The sequence below is a fragment of the Pseudophryne corroboree genome, chromosome 2, assembly GCF_028390025.1.
Source record: "Pseudophryne corroboree isolate aPseCor3 chromosome 2, aPseCor3.hap2, whole genome shotgun sequence".
In the NCBI taxonomy this organism is placed as follows: domain Eukaryota; kingdom Metazoa; phylum Chordata; class Amphibia; order Anura; family Myobatrachidae; genus Pseudophryne; species Pseudophryne corroboree.
Window position 1 is genome coordinate 909,504,902 of NC_086445.1, and position 17,340 is coordinate 909,522,241.

General features: G+C 46.4%; 1 protein-coding gene across 5 annotated transcripts in view; it reads left to right on the top strand.

Annotated features, from left to right (window-relative positions):
* The window catches only part of LOC135050015 (apoptosis-inducing factor 3-like), a 309,250-nt gene that overhangs the window by 209,212 nt on the left and 82,698 nt on the right, over window positions 1-17,340 (top strand). The window contains exon 16 of one of the 5 annotated variants that reach the window (XM_063956103.1): window positions 6,900-7,152. The exons of the other annotated variants lie outside the window; for them this stretch is intronic. Coding sequence (XP_063812173.1) covers window positions 6,900-6,949 — 50 coding nt within the window. The 3' untranslated portion in view covers window positions 6,950-7,152. Of the gene's footprint in view, window positions 1-6,899; window positions 7,153-17,340 lie in introns of those variants that run through there. 5 annotated transcript variants of the gene reach the window in all.

A 17,340-nucleotide genomic window follows, 5' to 3' on the forward strand; every position in this document is an offset into this window, starting at 1 on the left:
TGTAGGAATCGACCCAGTTGAAATTCCTCCGTGGGGGCCTTCCTGGCCTCACACCACGCAACATATTTTCTCCAAATGCGGTGATAATGTTGTGCAGTCACCTCCTTCCTGGCTTTTACCAGTGTAGGAATGACCTCTTCCGGAATGCCTTTTTCCCTTAGAATTCGGCGTTCAACCGCCATGCCGTCAAACGCAGCCGCGGTAAGTCTTGGAATAGACACGGTCCCTGCTGAAGCAGGTCCCGTCTTAGAGGTAGAGGCCACGGATCCTCCGTGAGCATCTCTTGAAGTTCCGGGTACCAAGTTCTTCTTGGCCAATCCGGAGCCACTAGTATCGTTCTTACTCCCTTTTGCCGTATAATTCTCAGTACTTTTGGTATGAGAGGCAGAGGAGGGAACACATACACTGACTGGAACACCCACGGTGTTACCAGAGCGTCCACAGCTATTGCCTGAGGATCTCTTGACCTGGCGCAATACCTGTCCAGTTTTTTGTTGAGGCGGGACGCCATCATATCCACCATTGGTTTTTCCCAACGGTTCACAATCATGTGGAAGACTTCTGGATGAAGTCCCCACTCTCCCCGGTGTAGATCGTGTCTGCTGAGGAAGTCTGCTTCCCAGTTGTCCACTCCCGGAATGAATACTGCTGACAGTGCTATCACATGATCTTCCGCCCAGCGAAGAATCCTTGCAGCTTCTGCCATTGCTGTCCTGCTTCTTGTGCCGCCCTGTCTGTTTACGTGGGCGACTGCCGTGATGTTGTCCGACTGGATCAACACCGGCTGACCCTGAAGCAGGGGTTTTGCCAGACTTAGAGCATTGTAAATCGCTCTTAGCTCCAGTATATTTATGTGAAGAGACATCTCCAGGCTTGACCATACTCCCTGGAAGTTTCTTCCCTGTGTGACCGCTCCCCAGCCTCTCAGACTGGCATCCGTGGTCACCAGGACCCAGTCCTGTATGCCGAATCTGCGGCCCTCTAACAGATGAGCACTCTGCAACCACCACAGAAGAGACACCCTTGTCCATGGCGATAAGGTTATCCGCTGATGCATCTGCAGATGCGAACCGGACCATTTGTCCAGCAGATCCCACTGAAAAGTTCGTGCGTGGAATCTGCCGAATGGAATCGCTTCGTAAGAAGCCACCATCTTTCCCAGGACTCTTGTGCATTGATGCACAGACACTGTCCCTGGTTTTAGGAGGTTCCTGACAAGTTCGGATAACTCCCTGGCTTTCTCCTCCGGAAGAAACACCTTTTTCTGAACCGTGTCCAGAATCATTCCCAGGAACAGCAGACGTGTCGTCGGGGTCAACTGAGATTTTGGAAAATTCAGAATCCACCCGTGTTGTTGCAGCACTAGTTGGGTTAGTGCTACTCCGTCTTCCAGCTGTTCTCTGGACCTTGCCCTTATCAGGAGATCGTCCAAGTAAGGGATAATTAATACGCCTCTTCTTCGTAGAAGGATCATCATTTCGGCCATTACCTTGGTAAAGACCCGAGGTGCCGTGGACAATCCAAACGGCAGCGTCTGAAACTGATAATGACAGTTTTGCACCACGAACCTGAGGTACCCTTGATGTGAAGGGCAAATTGGGACATGCAGGTAAGCATCCTTTATGTCCAGGGACACCATAAAGTCCCCTTCTTCCAGATTCGCTATCACTGCTCTGAGTGACTCCATCTTGAACTTGAATTTTTGTATGTACAGGTTCAAAGATTTCAGATTTAGAATAGGTCTTACCGAGCCGTCCGGCTTCGGTACCACAAATAGCGTGGAGTAATACCCCTTTCCCTGTTGTAGGAGGGGTACCTTGACTATCACCTGCTGAGAAAACAGCTTGTGAATGGCTTCCAATACTGTCGCCCTGTCTGAGGGAGACGTTGGCAAAGCAGACTTTAGGAACCGGCGAGGGGGAGACTTCTCGAATTCCAACCTGTAACCCTGAGATACTACCTGCAGAATCCAGGGGTCCACCTGTGAGCAAGCCCACTGTGCGCTGAAATTCTTGAGTCGACCCCCCACCGCTCCTGAGTCCGCTTGTAAGGCCCCAGCGTCATGCTGAGGGCTTTGCAGAACCCTGGGAGGGCTTCTGTTCCTGGGCAGGGGCTGCTTGCTGCCCTCTCTTACCCCTTCCTCTGCCCCGAGGCAGATATGACTGTCCTTTTGTCCGCTTGTTCTTATAGGACCGAAAGGACTGCGGCTGAAAAGACGGTGTCTTTTTCTGTTGGGAGGGGGTCTGAGGTAAAAAAGTGGATTTTCCGGCAGTTGCCGTGGCCACCAGATCCGATAGACCGACGCCAAATAATTCCTCCCCTTTATACGGCAATACTTCCATATGTCGTTTGGAATCCGCATCACCTGACCACTGTCGCGTCCATAAACTCCTTCTGGCAGATATGGACATCGCATTTACTCTCGATGCCAGAGTGCAAATATCTCTCTGCGCATCTCGCATATAAAGGAAAGCATCCTTTAATTGCTCTATAGTCAATAAAATACTGTCCCTATCCAGGGTATCAATATTTTCAGTCAGGGAATCCAACCAGACGACCCCAGCACTGCACATCCAGGCTGAGGCGATGGCTGGTCGCAGTATAACACCAGTATGTGTGTATATACTTTTTAGGGTAGTTTCCAGTCTCCTATCCGCTGGATCCTTGAGGGCGTCCGTATCAGGAGACGGTAACGCCACTTGTTTTGATAAGCGTGTGAGCGCCTTATCCACCCTAGGGGGTGTTTCCCAGCGCGCCCTAACCTCTGGCGGGAAAGGGTATAATGCTAATAACTTTTTTGAAATTTAATTCCTCTGATTCAGGAAAAACTACAGGTAGTTTTTTCACCCCCCACATAATACCCCTTTTTGTGGTACTTGCAGTATCAGAGATATGCAAAGCCTCCTTCATTGCCGTGATCATATAACGTGTGGCCCTACTTGAAAATACGTTTGTTTCATCACCGTCGACACTAGATTCAGTGTCTGGGTCTGTGTCGACCGACTGAGGTAAAGGGCGCTTTACAGCCCCTGACGGTGTCTGAGACGCCTGGGCAGGTACTAACTGGTTTGCCGGCCGTCTCATGTCGTCAACTGATTTTTGTAATGTGCTGACATTATCACGTAATTCCATAAACAAAGCCATCCATTCCGGTGTCGACTCCCTGGGGGGTGACATCACCCCACTAGCCCTTTGGGGAGACAGAGGGAGAGTTTGCCAGCACACACCCAAGCGCTATAATATATATGGGAACAACCTTATATAAGTGTTGTTCCTTATAGCAGCTTAAATATATCCAATATATCGCCAAAAAATGCCCCCCCTCTCTGTTTTACCCTGTTTCTGTAGTGCAGTGCAGGGGAGAGCCCTGGGAGCCTTCCTCACAGCGGAGCTGAGCAGGAAAATGGCGCTGTGTGCTGAGGAGAATAAGCCCCGCCCCCTATTTCGGCGGGCTTTCCTCCCGTAGTTTTAGATAACTGGCATGGGTTAAATACATACATATAGCCTTAATGGCTATATGTGATGTATTCTTTTGCCATAAGGTATTAAAATATTGCTGCCCAGGGCGCCCCCAGCAGCGCCCTGCACCCTCCGTGACCGCTTGGTGTGAAGTGTGTGACAACAATGGCGCACAGCTGCAGTGCTGTGCGCTACCTTCATGAAGACTGAAGAGCCTTCTGCCGCCTGTTTCCGGACCTTCAATCTTCAGCATCTGTAAGGGGGGTCGGCGGCGCGGCTCCGGGACGAACCCCAGGGTGAGACCTGTGTTCCGACTCCCTCTGGAGCTAATGGTGTCCAGTAGCCTAAGAATCCAATCCATCCTGCACGCAGGTGAGTTGAAATTCTCTCCCCTAAGTCCCTCGATGCAGTGAGCCTGTTGCCAGCAGGACTCACTGAAAATAAAAAACCTAAAAAACTTTTTCTAAGCAGCTCTTTAAGAGAGCCACCTAGATTGCACCCTGCTCGGACGGGCACAAAACCTAACAGAGGCTTGGAGGAGGGTTATAGGGGGAGGAGCCAGTACACACCACCTAATCCTAAAGCTTTATTTTTGTGCCCTGTCTCCTGCGGAGCCGCTATTCCCCATGGTCCTGACGGAGTCCCCAGCATCCACTTAGGACGTTAGAGAAAAGGCATTCCGGATGAAGTCATCCCTATCCTGATCAAAGCCAGGAAGGATGTAACCGCAAAACATTATCACCGCATTTGGCGAAAATATGTTGCGTGGTGCGAGGCCAGTAAGGCCCGACGGAGGAAATTCAACTGGGTCGATTCCTACATTTCCTGCAAACAGGAGTGTCTATGGGCCTGAAATTGGGGTCCATTAAGGTTCAAATTTCGGCCCTGTCAATTTTCTTCCAAAAAGAACTAGCTTCAGTCCCTGAAGTTCAGACGTTGTAAAAGGGGTACTGCATATACAGCCTCCTTTTGTGCCTCCAGTGGCACCTTGGGATCTCAATGTAGTTTTTGGGTTCCAAAAAGTCACATTGGTTTGAACCACTTAAATCTGTGGAGTTAAAATATCTCACATGGAAAGTGGTCATGCTGTTGGCCCTGGCCTGGGCCAGGCGCGGGTCAGAATTGGCGGCTTTATCCTGTAAAAGCCATTATCTGATTTTCCATTCGGACAGGGCGGAATTGAGGACTCGTCCTCAGTTTCTCCCTAAGGTGGTTTCAGCGTTTCACCTGAACCAACCTATTGTGGTGCCTGCGGCTACTAGGGACTTGGAGGACTCCAAGTTGCTAGACGTTGTCAGGGCCCTGAAAATATATATTTCCAGGACGGCTGGAGTCAGAAAATCTGACTCGCTGTTTATCCTGTATGCACCCAACAAGCTGGGTGCTCCTGCTTCTAAGCAGACTATTGCTCGTTGGATTTGTAGTACAATTCAGCTTGCACATTCTGTGGCAGGCCTGCCACAGCCAAAAATCTGTAAATGCCCACTCCACAAGGAAGATGGGCTCATCTTGGGCGGCTGCCCGAGGGGTCTCGGCTTTACAACTTTGCCGAGCAGCTACTTGGTCAGGAGCAAATACGATTGTAAAATTCTACAAAATTGATACCCTGGCTGAGGAGGACCTGGAGTTCTCTCATTTGGTGCTGCAGAGTCATCCGCACTCTCCCGCCCGTTTGGGAGCTTTGGTATAATCCCCATGGTCCTTACGGAGTCCCCAGCATCCACTTAGGACGTTAGAGAAAATAAGAATTTACTTACCGATAATTCTATTTCTCGTAGTCCGTAGTGGATGCTGGGCGCCCATCCCAAGTGCGGATTGTCTGCAATACTGGTACATAGTTATTGTTACCAAAAAAAATCGGGTTATTGCTGTAGTGAGCCATCTTTTCTAGAGGCTCCTCTGTTATCATGCTGTTAACTGGGTTTAGATCACGAGTTGTACGGTGTGATTGGTGTGGCTGGTATGAGTCTTACCCGGGATTCAAAATCCTTCCTTATTGTGTACGCTCGTCCGGGCACAGTATCCTAACTGAGGCTTGGAGGAGGGTCATAGGGGGAGGAGCCAGTGCACACCGGGTAGTTCTAAAGCTTTTCTTTTGTGCCCAGTCTCCTGCGGAGCCGCTATTCCCCATGGTCCTTACGGAGTCCCCAGCATGGTCCTTACGGAGTCCCCAGCATCCACTACGGTCTACGAGAAATAGAATTATCGGTAAGTAAATTCTTATTTTCTCCTAGTTTGTAGTGGATACTGAGCGCCCGCCTCAGTGCTTCCTTCCTGCTTACCTGTGTAAGTATTTGGTTGGACCGGGGTTGCGGTCCCATTTTATTGTTGGGATAGCTGTGCTATCTGGTTTAGGTTGGTGTTGCTACCCTCTGTTCGGGTTAGCGACTCCCTTTCATTCAGGGTTGTGTATTGGCTTGTTGCCTCAGCGCTGTTGTAAATTTTCTTCTCTCATATTATATCTGTCTTCTCAGGCACAGTTTTCCTGGACTGGGTCGGGTGGGGGGGGCATAGAGGGGAGGAGCCAGCACACACTAAAAGTTTTAAAGTGCCAGGCTCCAGTTGGCCCAATCTATACCCCATGCTACTAAAGTACAAGACTCCAGTATCCACTACGGACTAGGAGAAAAGGAATTACCGGTAGGTATTAAGTTCCTAATTTTTTTAACATATGCTGCTGTTCTGCTTCCTTGTGTCTGCTGTCGCTGTTCTCTATTCTGCTACCCCCTCCTGTCCACTTCTGCCGTGCTCCTTCTTTTCTCTTCACTGACATAGTTTTCCTACTTCTTCCTTCAGTCTCCTGACAGTGTACTCCTTACTGCTGCTCCCTGCCGTTCACTGTCACTATCCCTTTTCCTTCTATTCACTGCCACTCCTCTTCTTTCTGCTTCTTCCCCTTGTCCACTGCAACGGTTTTTATTCCTTCTGTTCACTACACCTGTCGTCTTGTACACTGGACCATCCTGCTTCTTACTGTTGCCTCTTTCTGTCCACTAACATTGTCCTTTTCCTTCTATCCACTGTTCTTCCTGCTTCTTCCTTTTGTCCATTGAGTCGGTCTTTTTTGTGCCACCTCATGTCTGCATCCTTCTTATAACACTACTTCAGTATCCATCTTCACCAGTGCTCTACTTACAGTAGGTCTTGAAGCTTTATCTTGCTGCTGCCTCTGGTTCTATGCTTCCATTTTCCTCACTGCTGTGTCTCTCTTCTTTCTTCTGTAAACACCAATGCACATTCATGCTCTCTGGCCTCCAGCCACTGAGGTAAGGCAATGGAAAAGGTCACGGGAAAGAAAGGTGATAATCTCTGTCAGGAGAAACAGTGAGGCACAGATGTATTCAAATAAAACTTTATTGATAACAAATAACAATTTATGAAAGTGCAAAAGTTTCGTGGAAATATGACCTATTTTTGTGTAACTTAATTGATTTTTATAGGGAAGCGTATTAACATGGGCCTAGACTGTGTTGTCTGTGTGGATACATAGTTCTGCATCGTCTGATGTTGTGAGGTCAGCGGTTTGGGCCGTTTCCTTGCTAGTGCACAGGATAAGAATATGTCTATACAGACCTTCATGCAAGAGAAATTCATTTTGTAGGAATGGGAAGAGATGACATATCTATGGACATGAAGAAGAAATATTTGCATTAAAGACAGGTTCTCTTCTATTTTAAGGAAATTTATTTTCTTTCTGTTGTCTATTTTGTAAATTTCGTGGACAATCCCCTGGTAGATAAACTCTTTAATATAGCCCTTTATTGAGTGTGAGCCTGTGTTTCTGGTCAGTTGGGAGCATGCAGTTTCTTAAGGTGGGTACACACTATTAGATATATCTGCAGATCAATTGATCTGCAGATATATCTATGTACGGATCGGGCAGTGTGCTGTGCATACACACAGCCCGATCCGTCGGGGAACTGACGTCATGAACTGGGCGGGCGCTCGCGCCCGCCCAGTTCACCTGTCAATCACCGCCGGCCGCCGCAGCATGTGTACGGGCGGTCGGACGACCGCCCCGTACACACACAGCGACGGGCCAATATATCGTTAGATATATTGGCTGTCGGCTGTGCTGCGCGGCCGACGCGATACGTCTGTGAACGACGGAGTTCACAGACGTATCGCCCGTACACACTGGCCGACGGTCCCGCGATGTATCGGCCGTTCAAGAGAACGGCCGATACATCGACCAGTGTGTACGGGCCTTTAGCCATCTAACCAATGTAAGCAACTTGAATTGAGTAGTGTAAAATGCTTCTCCGGTCGCTAGCGACGGACGCTAGGTTTGATGTGTACTGACCTTGTTTATGCTAATGATTGTTCCGTCCTTCATTAAACTTGTTCTAGTGTGTACACTCAGTCTGGGCTCGAGTGCATTTGTTTCGATGTCGGAATGAATGCCCGTTGCTACAGTGTGTGCCCAACTTAAGCCTAGGAGAGAGAGATAAAGTAACAGCCAATCAGCTCCTAACTGCCATCTTACAAGCTGATTGAAAAACGACAGTTATGAACTGGTTGGTTGGTACTTTATGTCCGTCCAGTTTATCTTTCTCTAAGAGTGGGTACACACTAGAATGATATTGGCCTGATTTATCATTTCTGGGTAAATCGCAACGGCGTATAAGGCATATCGTTAAGTGTGTTATGTCCAATTTGTGTGCTCCCGTGGTTGCAGGCGACATCTTCTGGTCGGCAATACTGCAGGGTCAACCAGAAGATATTGCTAATGAGGCCATGCTGTGGCATGTTAGAGCACGCCGTCATCCCTTGCATCGTGCAAGTTTGTATGCGCAGCACTTACCGATTCAGGGTCCTGTCACCCATCAATTGTCTGGCTACACATCATTTGTAGATTGTATTTTTCTGCTAAAATGATTATAGGTTCTCTAAATACAGTATGTATGTGCTGGATCTGTAGCCACTATGGGTGTTCTGCTGATGGTACACTGATGATGCACATGATGATACTGCCATGCTCACATATTACATATCTACTTCTCCATACTTTCTCTATATTGTGTTGTGCAGATCCACTCTCCAAAAAAAACAAATGGAGTGGACTGTAGAGAACATTCAGGGTCCAATGTGGAGAATGGGATGTAATTTCCCTAAAGAGCACAGACATAAAAATGTGCCTAAGAAGACCCATTTTGCCCAGTATATGCAGAACTGTTGCTATATTATGATATGTGCAACTCTGTGAGGATCCCTTGAGAATTGTGGGGCAGATTTATTAAGCTCGGTGAAGTGATAAAGTGGTAGTTGATAAAGGACCAGCCAATCACATCTTAACTGCCATGTCACAGGTTGGGTTTGAAAAATGACAGGAGCTGACTGGCTGGTCCTTTATCATCTTCCACTTTATCACTTCACCGAGCTTAATAAAGCTGCCCCTCAGCCCAGTGATGAATAGGATAGGTCAGGATACCACTATGGCTTTCCCTTATATAGTGTCACCAGCCCAGCTTCTCATAGCCTAGTACTGGTAGCAGCTTATGCAGGGAACTGCACGCAGTGTGGCCCACTGATTTTGTCCCTGAGGTTTGTTAAAGCTAAATATTTATCGTATATATAACCCTTTATGAGGTCTAAGAACACTGTACGCTGTTTACTTAAGAAGTACCGTAAGGGTACGCAAGTTGCGTAACGATCGCTCAGCCGTAGGCGAGATGCTCAAGCGTCACGTTCGCTCACGGCCCAGAGATCACAGACTGGCACACTATTGGCTACAGACAAACGTAATGATTCGCTATGGCGTAGCGGACGCTCGAGACCACGAGGAGATCACCAGCGGCGCAGACGCTCACAACGCTAAACCTTGATATCTATACCTTTAACTATTGAAATACACAGTAAACCTTAATGTAGAGACAAAGTGTAAGTGCAACCTTGTGTAACCTGATTAACTACAAAGCTGTTTGAGCGTCACCGACGCTCAGAGAACACATAACACTATGAGAGAATACACAGATACTTGTTTAGGGTCCAAAGCCTATTAAATGTATTATAACTAATATACTTGTAAAAAGGAATCACAGTACAAATGATACACTACAATATAACAGAGACTTCCTAACCAAATAACTACACTATAAATACAATACAATACAATACAATCTAATCAAGGGAAAATACGAGAGAAAGAGGAGAGAGAAAGAGAGAGAGATGAGAGAAATGGCTCACAGTAAGACAATATGATCACGGAGAAAAACTTACGCACAAGGGGAAACGATCGCATGCGCCTCTGGACATCCAGCTTCCCGATTATCAGCAATGAGAACCGTTTGATGAGAAGTGTAAGCTGGATGCCACAGGCCCGTCTTTTATGCTACTCACACAATGCAATCTAATGGTCCCTACAACCTCATTGTCCATTGGACGCAGGAATTCGGCTTCGCATTATAACAAAAGGTCATAGGGTGATTCATACAGGTGGGCTGTGACGATTTCAAACAGCTCAGGTGGGTGGGAAACTAGGTTTCCCGCCGCATACCTGAGTAAGAGTAAATAATAGTAATGGACATAAACTTCTTATGTCCATAACTATTCGCACGAGCGATTAATACGCTCCAAACCAACACCGGAATATTGCTATTTAAATACTCTTCCGATGGGTACCAAACACTACTGTATGACTCCTGTTAGACCCTTCCTACAATACAAAGGGGGATTCCTCCGTTCAGGGACATTCTATATTAACCAAACTTTCAGAATCTATCAAAGGGACCATGATCTATAAACTACGTTAATTGTGGAAATATGTAACGATTGGGTCGCACGCTACGACTACATACTCTTTACCGTAAATACGCATACCGATGCGAGCGGGTGCACGCATCAGCGGGTATGCGCTATCACGGGAAAGCGCACGCATGCGCAGCGCGGACCAGCGTGAGGTGCAAATATGGCAGCGTGTATAGGGATATTTTTCTGACTTTGACAGTCCACCCTTTGGCAGTCAATAATAACTGCCACCTTCTAAAACATTTCAAAAAGAGAAAAATATATGTCAGTGGTTAATTCATTTCCATGGTTGGGTAGGGGAGGAGAGAGGAGTAGGTGTGAAGAGGGTATGACCTAGTGAAATAGCAGAAGCATGTGTGTATGAGTCCATGTTTGGGGGGTCATGTATCATCGTGCCGTACGTGTTGTAAATCAAGCTTCGAGGTATTGCGAAGTATACATTTGAATTCCTTCTTATCCTGTGGTACAGGTCTGTGGATGGGCTGTCAAACTTTACCGAGCTCTTTTCGGATTTTGAACAAAATGGGGAGCACATTTTAGTTGATGATACATGAATGGGGGAATATGTGATTGCTGATATCTGTGCCTGTATTCCCTATACTATGTGTGTTATTACCTGAGTGTTGTAGAGATGAAGATGAAGAACACTTATGGAAAATGCAATGATATTCTATGTCAGGTAAATGTACATCTGTCGTTGAAGTTTTGTTCGGTATCAGTTGAAAGTCGTCTTCTTTGCGCTGTTTTGCTCATTAAGCGTGAGCAATAAGCTTTGTCAATGCCATTAGATTTACAAAAAATGTTGGGCTAGCGTGAGTTTAAGAATACTAGGGAAACTGGGGATCCATGGCAAAGTTCATCAAGTGTCCATTTCTCAAGTGGTCAAAACTCTTTCTTTGGTCCATCCGTTGTCTGTATAGCGTCTCGTCAACTTCCTCGTCCAAGGGGGTCTCGTTATCTTGGAGAAAAGTAGAAAAACAGGTGAAAGAAACGGACCGTATAATCGCATTTTCATCACATCCTGGTTTCTATCATTGGGTCATAAATCAAATCCAGGTTAATTACAGTTTCCTCACTCCTCAAACTCATCACTCTGGTACTTTGTTTGCACTTCATTAAAGCCTGCCCGCATCTAAATATCAATCCAATAGATATAACACCTAAAATACATAGGAGAAACTTTCCAACATTCATTATGACTCCTTGAGCCCAGTCTCCCAAACCGGAGAACCAATTTCGCGGGTTCAACCATGACACCCAACCAGTCAGCTCATTACCCACAGCAGCAAGAGTGAGATTGTGTTTTCGGCGAAATTCCCACTTCAATTGGAGAATATCGTCCATCTTTTGGTCTATGACCTCTACCGGATCCTCGGTGCTATTTGTGATATACGTGCAACACTTCACGCCGTACTGTGTTGCCAATGTAACACAATATCCGCCTGTCACTGCTGTGAGGTAATTAAGAACCATTCTATGCTGTACCAGTTCTGTTTTATAAGCTTGGAGTTCTCTTCCAGTGTATCTAAACGTGTCATCATACATTTCAGTGATATTATCTAACAAATTTGCGAGTGCGGAAATGTATCTATAATTCATCACTCCTCGAGCGGTGCGAGTGAAATCTAACGCCACCAGAACCTGAATCCCGGTGGATTCATGGATCAGATCAGAGGCCGGATGCTCTAACCTTTCTGACAGTTGTCTTTTAACGAGGTGCTCGTAATGAGTGTGAGTATAAGGAGTTTGGGCACCACGGTGTATGTCTTTCATTTTATCATGAGTTACAGTCATTACTTCAGGCAATACTCTTCCAATATAACACAATCCTTCAGAGTTTGGGGCAAGCCACTTGTACGCCTTTCTCCCGCATATGAAATATGCATCATCGGGGAGAACATATGGGACGGAGAAAGACATTACCATATTACAAACCTTCCAGGTGAAATCTCCTAGCCCTAATTCTTCCATCTGCTTAATGCACGTATCAGGTTGTACGATATGTGCACAGTATCCTGGTGACACTTCTCCAACTCTAGTAATCCTATTTCCTAAGGTATATCTATACCTGAAAGATTTTCCTCTACTGGCTATGTGGCGTACAAGCTCTGTATCTGTAGGCATTCTATCTGCTCTATGCGAGAAGGTCATGGTCAGGTTGCTCCATGACACTTCCCAATTTCCCGGCTGTCGGGGATTGGAGATGTTAAAACATAAGAGGGACCTATCCACATGGTATTGGTGGAGCTTCAAACTAGGAGGGCTGGAGATATTAAACCTCCTGTCCACCGGTCTCCCACCATTTAACTCAAGTACCTCCCCTATCGTTAAAGGAAATGGTACTAGCCCTGATTTGCTATGACCCTGAGGTACTTGAGAGCATACCCAACAATCTGTTTTGTTTAACACATTACCCACTAAGGAGTGATAGTCACTCAATGGATGCCGGTCCATATGGATATTAAAACTGGATTGGCATTTCTTTATGCACCCATCCTCAATCAAATTGTCACAGAGCCTACAGATACAGTTTTCTTCAGCTAACAATCCATCACAATTTCTTCTATCGGATCGTTTTCTGATACTCGCCTTTGCTTGTTGGTTAGGTTGATCTTGGAAAACTACGCCTCCATCATCATAATCGGAACCCATTCCAGAACCTCTCTCGACCTCCATGGTACTTTCGCCGGAACAGACTGCTCTAGTCAACATCATGGTTAACAGGAAAATCCGGATCACAGTCTCTTGGGGCAAGTCCATCTTTGAGGAGGAAATGGAGAAGAATGAGAAGGGGGAAAAAAAAATTTCAAGGGAGAGGGGATGGGAAGTGGAAAAAAAACAATAAAAGGGATTGGGGAGTCGACAACTGCTTTCGGTCTTCAAGGCTCAGGTGCCGCCTCAGTCCTCCTGGAACAGACACTCCAGTGATACAACCTCTACCGTCTGTTCCTTATCACGGGACTTCTCTGGATCAGCAACCTTCTTGCAGTGGGATGAATGGACCCAAGTCTCTCTCTCAGCAACCTTCAATGCTGTGGTGCTAGTCAATAAGACCTGGTATGGTCCTTCCCATCTATCAATAAGACAACCTGAGCGTAGAAAATTTCGTATCATTACATAATCCCCAGGTTCAATGTCATGACAATTACTATCAGGTAGATCAGGAATCACCAACTTCAGATTTTCATTTTGATTCCTCAACTGTTTACTCATGTTAATTAAGTACTTTACAGTTACTTCATTGTTACATTTCAAATCATCCTGAGGGTTAATCATGACATGCGGTTGTCGACCAAACAAGATTTCAAAAGGGGACAGATTAAGAGGGGACCTGGGAGTGGTTCTGATGCTATACAAAACAATGGGTAAAGCTTCTGGCCACGTCAATCCTGTCTCTGCCATTACTTTACTCAATTTATTTTTAATCGTGCTGTTCACTCTTTCGACCTTCGCACTCGCCTGTGGACGGTACGGAGTGTGCAGCTTGCTATCAATTCCCATCAACTTACACATTCCTTGAAAGACATCACCTGTAAAATGGGTACCCCTATCACTTTCGATTATTCTAGGGATACCATATCTACATACAAATTCCTGCACAATTTTCTTAGCTGTAAACATAGCGGTATTTGTAGCTGCAGGAAATGCTTCGACCCAATTCGAGAAAACATCTATACAAACAAGTACATATTTCAAATTTCGACATGGGGGTAATTGAATGAAGTCAATTTGTATTACCTGAAAAGGGCCGCCGGCAGGTGGGATATGGGATGGTTCTGTAGGTATTGCCTTTCCAATATTCTTTCTCAGACAGGTAAGGCATGACATTGCTCTTTTACTCGCATGAGAGGAGAATCCTGGGGCGCACCAGTATGCTCTTACCAATTTGCACATCCCCTCCTTGCCTAGATGAGTCAGCCCGTGAGCTGCTTCAGCCAGACATGGAAGATATGTCCTGGGGGCCACTGGTTTACCATGTCCATCCGTCCAGAGCCCTGAGGACTCCTGGCCATATCCCTTTGCCTTCCAGACTGCTCTTTCCTGTGCGGAACACAAATTCTGCATTTCACACAACTTCTGTGTGTTGATGGTATTGAATACCATCAGTTGTGTGGTGTCTGTCGGTATGGGGGTAGCAGCTGCTAACTTAGCAGCTTCGTCTGCTCGGCTGTTACCAAGTGATACTGGGTCTTGACTATATGTATGTGCTTTACATTTGATAACAGCCACTCTGTCGGGTTCCTGTATCGCTGTTAGAAGCCTTTTTATGTGAGCTGCATGCGCTACCGGTGTACCAGCTGCCGTCATGAAATTTCTGAGGCGCCATAGGGCTCCGAAATCATGGACTACCCCGAATGCGTATCTAGAATCGGTGTAGATATTGGCTGACTTACCCTTAGCCAATTCACATGCTCTGGTTAGGGCGACCAGTTCAGCAACCTGGGCTGAGTGAGGTGGGCCTAGCGGTTCCGCTTCTATGGTGTCTTGGTCATCTACGACTGCGTATCCAGTACACAAGTCTCCCGAGTCTGACTGTCTGTGACAACTACCGTCCGTGTAGAACGTGAGTTCTGCATCTTCCAGTGGATTGTCACTGATGTCAGGCCTTGCGGTAAAATTTTGGGTCAAATATTCCATACAATCATGTGTATCTTCCTTTGTATTAAATCCTCCTTCCCCAGCACTCTCACCTTCCACCCTTTGTGCCTGACTAGGCACACCTGGGAGATATGTTGCAGGATTTAATGCACTGCATCTCCTTATGGTGATGTTTACTGGGGCCATTAGTGCCAATTCCCATCTTGTAAACCTCGCTGATGAGACGTGTCTGGTTTGGGCAGAATTCAATAAGGCTGACACTGCATGTGGTGTATGGATTGTGAGGTTGTGGCCTAGCACGACATCTTCGCTTTTTGTTACTAGCAATGCTATTGCAGCAACGCTTCGCAAGCATGTGGGGAGGGATCGCGCTACCGTATCTAGCTGAGCGCTGTAGTATGCAACTGGCCTGCTGGCATCACCGTGTTTTTGGGTTAGTACACCTGCTGCGCAACCAGCACTTTCTGTTCCGTATAGTTCAAAGGGTTTCCCATAGTCTGGCATACCTAGCGCTGGCGCCTGCGTTAGGCACTGTTTGAGTCTCTCAAATGCTGTTTCGGATTCGTCTGTATGCAAAATCCTATCAGGTTTGTTTGAGGAGACCATTTCCTGCAAAGGTAGCGCCAATATGGAAAACCCTGGGATCCAATTACGGCAATACCCACACATTCCTAAAAACGTTCTGATCTGTTGCTGGGTTTGTGGTAGGGTCATGTCTCTAATTGCTTGGATTCTATCAGCGGTCAGGTGTCTCAGTCCTTGTGTTAGACAGTGTCCCAAATATTTTACCTTAGTTTGGCATAATTGCAACTTGTCTTTGGACACCTTGTGTCCGGTGTCTGAAAGATGAAACAGGAGCTGTTTCGTATCCTTCAGAGATGCTTCCAGTGAATCTGAACACAGTAATAAATCGTCCACATACTGTATCAATACTGATCCACTGTCTGGTTGAAAAGACTGTAAACAATCATGCAAAGCCTGAGAAAATATACTTGGACTATCTATGAAACCTTGGGGTAATCGAGTCCACGTGTATTGGACTCCTCTGTATGTGAATGCAAACAAATATTGGCTGTCAGGGTGCAGAGGTACCGAAAAGAAAGCGGAGCAGAGGTCAATAACAGTGAAAAATTTGGCAGTGGGAGGGATTTGCATTAGGATGACAGCTGGATTTGGCACTACGGGGAACTGACTCTCAACTATTTTGTTAATCCCCCTTAGATCCTGCACTAGCCTGTAACCCCTCCCCCCACTCTTCTTAACAGGGAAGATGGGACTATTGGCAGTGCTGGACGTTCTTACCAGAATGCCCTGTTGTAGCAAGCGCTCTATTACTGGGAAAACTCCTAACTCCACCTCTGGCTTCAGAGGATACTGTGGGATTTTTGGAGCTATCCTACCATCTTTTACTTGTACAACTACTGGAGCTACGTTTGCCATTAATCCAGTGTCCTGTCCGTCTTTTGTCCAAAGTGACTCTGGTATCTGAGATGTCATCTCTTCTACTTGGGATGGATTCCTATTTGTCATAATGGAATGTGACATTAATTTTGATGGGGAGTCTAACATGTCTCGTACTTCCTGGGCGTGATTCTCAGGTATGTCCAAGAATACACCTTCAGAAGTACAATAAATGACGCACCCCATTTTACATAGTAAGTCTCTTCCCAGGAGATTGGTTGGTGCCGATGCAGCCAGCAAAAAGGAATGCTTGGTATGCAAAGGCCCTATTGTAATCTCGGCTGGTTTGCTAACAGGGTAGTGCTGGACTACTCCTGTTACTCCCATGGCTGGAATTGTCCTACCAGTGGTTCTCATGCCCACTGTCGAATTTATCACTGACTTGGCCGCCCCTGTGTCTACAAGAAAGTTTAAAGTTTTACCAGCTACATTGATTGCAATCTCTGGTTCACTTCCAAGACTGGCAATCAATTTAACTGGCTGCAGATTACAGGTATGGCCACACCCCTATTGGGTATGCTGACCTCCCTGAATCCCGTTGGCAGCAACTACTTGTGAGGGAGTTAGCTGGGAACTACCAGAGGTATGCCAATCTCTGTTCGGGGGGTATCTTTTTGTTTCCCCTGTATGTGGCTCAAAACTCCGCCTCTGTGGACCCTGCTCCCAATGTCTTGTGTTGTGTCGTTGTCTAGGGGGTTGAAAAGATCTTTGTACACTCTTTATTCTACAGTCTCGTGCATAGTGTCCCTGTCTGTTACAGGAATAACAAGTTATTTCAGTTGACTTACTTACAGGATTCGATGGTACATACGCAGGCTGCTTTGTGGTCAGCGCCTGTATACTTACTGACATTAACTTATCACTTTGCGATTCTCTGTGCCTGGTGATGTTTCTGTCGTGATCAATAGCAGCCTCTCTCAAAGTGGACACTGACAGACCTCGCCAACATGGTTGCGTGGTCTGTACCCTAGCCTTTAATGTTTCCTTTAAACCATCCATCAGTACAGATACTGCTACTTCTTGATGGTTTGGGTTGGTCCTAATGTCTTCTATACCAGTGTATTTTGCCATTTC